Below are 3895 nucleotides of genomic sequence, written 5' to 3'. Positions count from 1 at the left end.
ACTATCTGTTAATAAACATATACCTTCCTTACAACTATCTGTTAGTAAACATATACCTTCCTTACAACTATCTGTTAATAAACATATACCTTTCTTACAACTATCTGTTAATAAATATATACCTTCCTTACAACTCTCTGTTAACAAATATATATATACCTTCCTTACAACTATCTGTAAATCCAGAATTTTCTTCTAAAATAGGTTACACTAAAGAACGACAGTGTAGTATTTTTCTGTCTTCGCAGGCTTGCCTGTTTTCAGCGAAGATGCTACCACCCCAGTCTACAGAGGAACACTGGATGAGCTCTCTGTTGCTGCAGCTGAGATAATGGAGGTGAAGAAACCTCGACCAACTGTAACTGTCCGTGGGTTTCTTAACTTTCGAACAACTGTAGATAATACGGTCATCATATTTACACCAGTGAGCGAATATGAAACTCAAAAACCCAAATCCCTCCGAGTGTCACCATTACCGACAACTTCGTCAGCTGTAATTAGTAACAATAATGAAAATATGAAAACTGAAAACTTAGCCACCATACAAAACACTAAATTATTTAAATCTCCTAGTGATCTTCATCGTACAGTGAAAGAATCTCAGTACCAAAAAACGTTTAATAATATCATTCCAAGCTCAACTACTTTTCATCCATCAAGGACACAATCGTCATCATCTCGTTCATCTTCCAAATCGCTCGCCAGAGATTTGCCAACTGTTTCTACCAAGACAAGAGTAGCACCTTCTCTACCTCATTATCCAACAGGTTTAGTGACCATTTTGGGGGGAACACTAGTAGGAGGCGGAATCACAACAGTTTATGAAACCAGTGTCATTGGAACTTACATCGAAGGAAAGTATGCTCAAATCCTTCAAAGCACTTCGCGGATCATCTTTGCTGTTTCGAGTACACCTGTACAAAAGAAGATCCAACCTTCCCCTACTCCTGTTGCTCCGCAACAAATCTCCAGGAAACCGAGGTTTCAATTTTCCCGCCGAGTAACAGTCTCTAAAAGTTTAAAACAAAGTAACCATCCACGCATAGGTTCAATTCGACAACCAAATGATGGTATTAAAGACTCAGAACCAAACACAGATGATAGATTCCCTACACTTCTCGAGTCATCCTTTAAGTCCCCAGAATTCTCACAACATCAGTCTCACCGACCAACTCAGTTTCTGGACCCTATTCACACCAGTACTCTGGCGATTCGAGAACGTTTGTGGGCCTCTAGGCAGTCTGAGAAAGTAGAAGACACTGTGTTTATGCGCACACTCAGGAGACCTTCTGCCAGGTTTCAGTATGTTCCTAGGAAGAGGAACACTAACACGGTTTGTGGTCTAATATCCTAATTCTTACTTTTGTAAGTTCTGCTCTCTACAAACTAAAATGATCAGGCATTTTTACATATAGGCTGTCCTTGGTAAAAGTCGTTGGATATTTTTTGTAATTCATGTGGATATTTTGTAATGCAAGGTAATATTATTGTCATGAATGTTTATATAATTGTGATGCGAGGTAATATTATTCTCATGAATGTTTATAGTATTGTAATGCAGGTCAATATTTGTAATGTAGGCTAATATTTTGTAATGCAAGATAATATTATTATAATGCAAGTTATCATTTTGCAGTGTAGTATAACATTATTGTGATACAGGTAAACATTTTGTGATGCAGGATAATATTATTTTAATGCAGGTTGATATTTTGTAATGCGGGTTAATATTTAAGAAGTGGCCATCTACTTCAGTTTTTGTTTTGAACCATTAATTAATAATCGTATTTTATGGATCGATGATATATATATAAATATAAAACTATATAATTATTAAGATACTTTATTTCTTGACATTAATAACTTGTGTGGCATTCATGTCGGAAATATATTTTATCTTTCAGGTTCGTTTAAACCGCTTCAAAGTGAGGCTGGCAAGGCGTCCGGAAGTCCACAAAACAGAAAAGACGTTTTCTCTAGAAGATAATAGCGAAACGGTGCCAAATGAGGATCCAGTGGATCCTGATAGTGTAGTATACGAACTAACCACCGTAACTAGCGAGGTTACTTTACACGTGGGTCGTCGTAAGTCAGTGCGGACGTTAACCATAACCACCCACGTTCCTCATACACTTGACCCCACGGAACTTCTATCCAATGATCTCTTCGAGTTCACTGAAGACGAAGATAATCTGTTAATGAGCGTTAGTCCTTCTTTTACCGTCATCACACGGACCTACTCCACTACACAGCACACGTGGCGGACGTTTTTGATACCTGTGTTTGATGGAGAGTCCACAGCCTCTCGCACTGTAACTGAAAGCTTCATTATTCGGAAGACTATCACCGCCTACAGAACCATGCCTCCAGCCCACCTGTTAGTGGTTAACGCTTCAGACTTTCAATTTCCAGACGTCATCGACATGGACTCGCAGTCAAGTGTCCCTCTCCAAACCCCACTGCCCGGAATCCGAGGTTTGCGAAACGACAATCCTCTACTGTCACTGGAGTCGGCGTTGTCCCAGAACCCCTTAGCGGCTGTATACTTGGGGTTGCAGCAACTCAACCAACAAGTAGCCCTTATGTCAACTATCACTAAAACCTCTTCGTACGTGACGACTGAGACTGTCTTTAGCACCAAGGTCGTCAGCTTCTACGATGGTCGAGCTACGCGGTTTAGAACATTGTCCGAGCTTTTATCAACCACAGAACGAACGTTGTCTTCTGTATTCACAACAGTCCAACCAGTGGTCAACACACAGGCGCTTCCACATCGGCAACAGTTCCAGCAACTGTTCGCGACCCAGCCGCAGTACAGCACCATCACGTCGTCTTACACCACTGTTACCACGGCAACCAGTACCAAAGTCCGTGTCTATACGCTCATTTATAACGCATTTAGCACGAAGTACCGTACGGTTACAAGTACTAGTTTCGTCCCAACAAATGTAGCAACGTTTACCACGATAAAAGTGCCTATTACTCCTTTGTATACTTAAGTGTATTGTATATTACATTTAAACATTGTACTTCTCAGGAACACATTGCCACCAGGGAACATCAGGCTATCGATATAGTAAGTTCTGTGGCCTGGCGTTGTAAACAGATGAGTGGAGACAACGATTGGAGAAACTAACAGAACGTTAAGGTAAAAAACATTAAATAAACAATCGAGTAAACACCAGCTAAACTTTGGGTGATTGAAAAGTTCTTAAGGTAGTCTTGCTGGACGAAATCTCTACCTATTTTTGTAGGTATTGGGTGAATGAAAAGTTCTTAAGGTAGTCTTGCTGGACGAAATCTCTACCTATTCCTAGAAGGTTTGTGCGCGTAAGTTCTTAAGTTAGTCTCGCTGGGCGAAATGTTTATATATTCTTGTAGGTTTTGTGTATGTGTAAGTTAAGAATATGAAGTTGACGTAGTTGTTGGAGAGACATTTATATTTCATTTGCGTTATTCCCTTGTAACTTTTGTCACATGATAAATCAACCTATTGCTTGAAAGAGCGGCTACGTAAGCTCCAAATGTCTAATATACAACGGCTCATTTAGAATAATTCAGTATTTTTAATGTATTTGTACTGATACGCTTTCAACTTTTTAAAAATGAGTGCTACAATATTTACTTCATTCACGTCTCTCTGTATCAAGCTTTTGTATGCCCACTTATAAATAGGTCAATTATGTTAAAAATCACGTGATCTTCTCTACTTTTGCTAATGTACAACGTGGTCCAATGGTTGGCTTGTCGGACTGTGGATCTGAAGTTCCAAGGTACACGTCCCATTACCGACATACACATATCGTGGGTAATGCTCAAATACCCATTATTATAAGTGTAGTCTAAGAGATGGTTTTAACAAGTTGACTCCCCTGTCCAGACGTCCTATAACAGA

General features: G+C 39.6%; 1 protein-coding gene across 1 annotated transcript; it reads left to right on the top strand.

Moving 5' to 3' along the window:
- Window positions 1-248: 248 nt before the first annotated feature.
- Window positions 249-3285, top strand: LOC111089546 (the record flags this gene model as incomplete). The annotated part of the gene is made up of 2 exons (XM_022402262.1): window positions 249-1333; window positions 1905-3285. Coding segments are annotated over 2 exons (2180 nt in total), but the record flags the coding sequence as incomplete, so codon positions are not given.
- Window positions 3286-3895: the final 610 nt, after the last annotated feature.

Source organism: Limulus polyphemus, unplaced genomic scaffold (genome assembly GCF_000517525.1).
Source record: "Limulus polyphemus unplaced genomic scaffold, Limulus_polyphemus-2.1.2 Scaffold6576, whole genome shotgun sequence".
NCBI classification, from domain to species: Eukaryota; Metazoa; Arthropoda; class Merostomata; order Xiphosura; family Limulidae; genus Limulus; species Limulus polyphemus.
The sequence above is the reverse complement of the archived record's forward strand: the minus strand, read 5'-3'. Positions and strand labels throughout refer to the sequence as shown.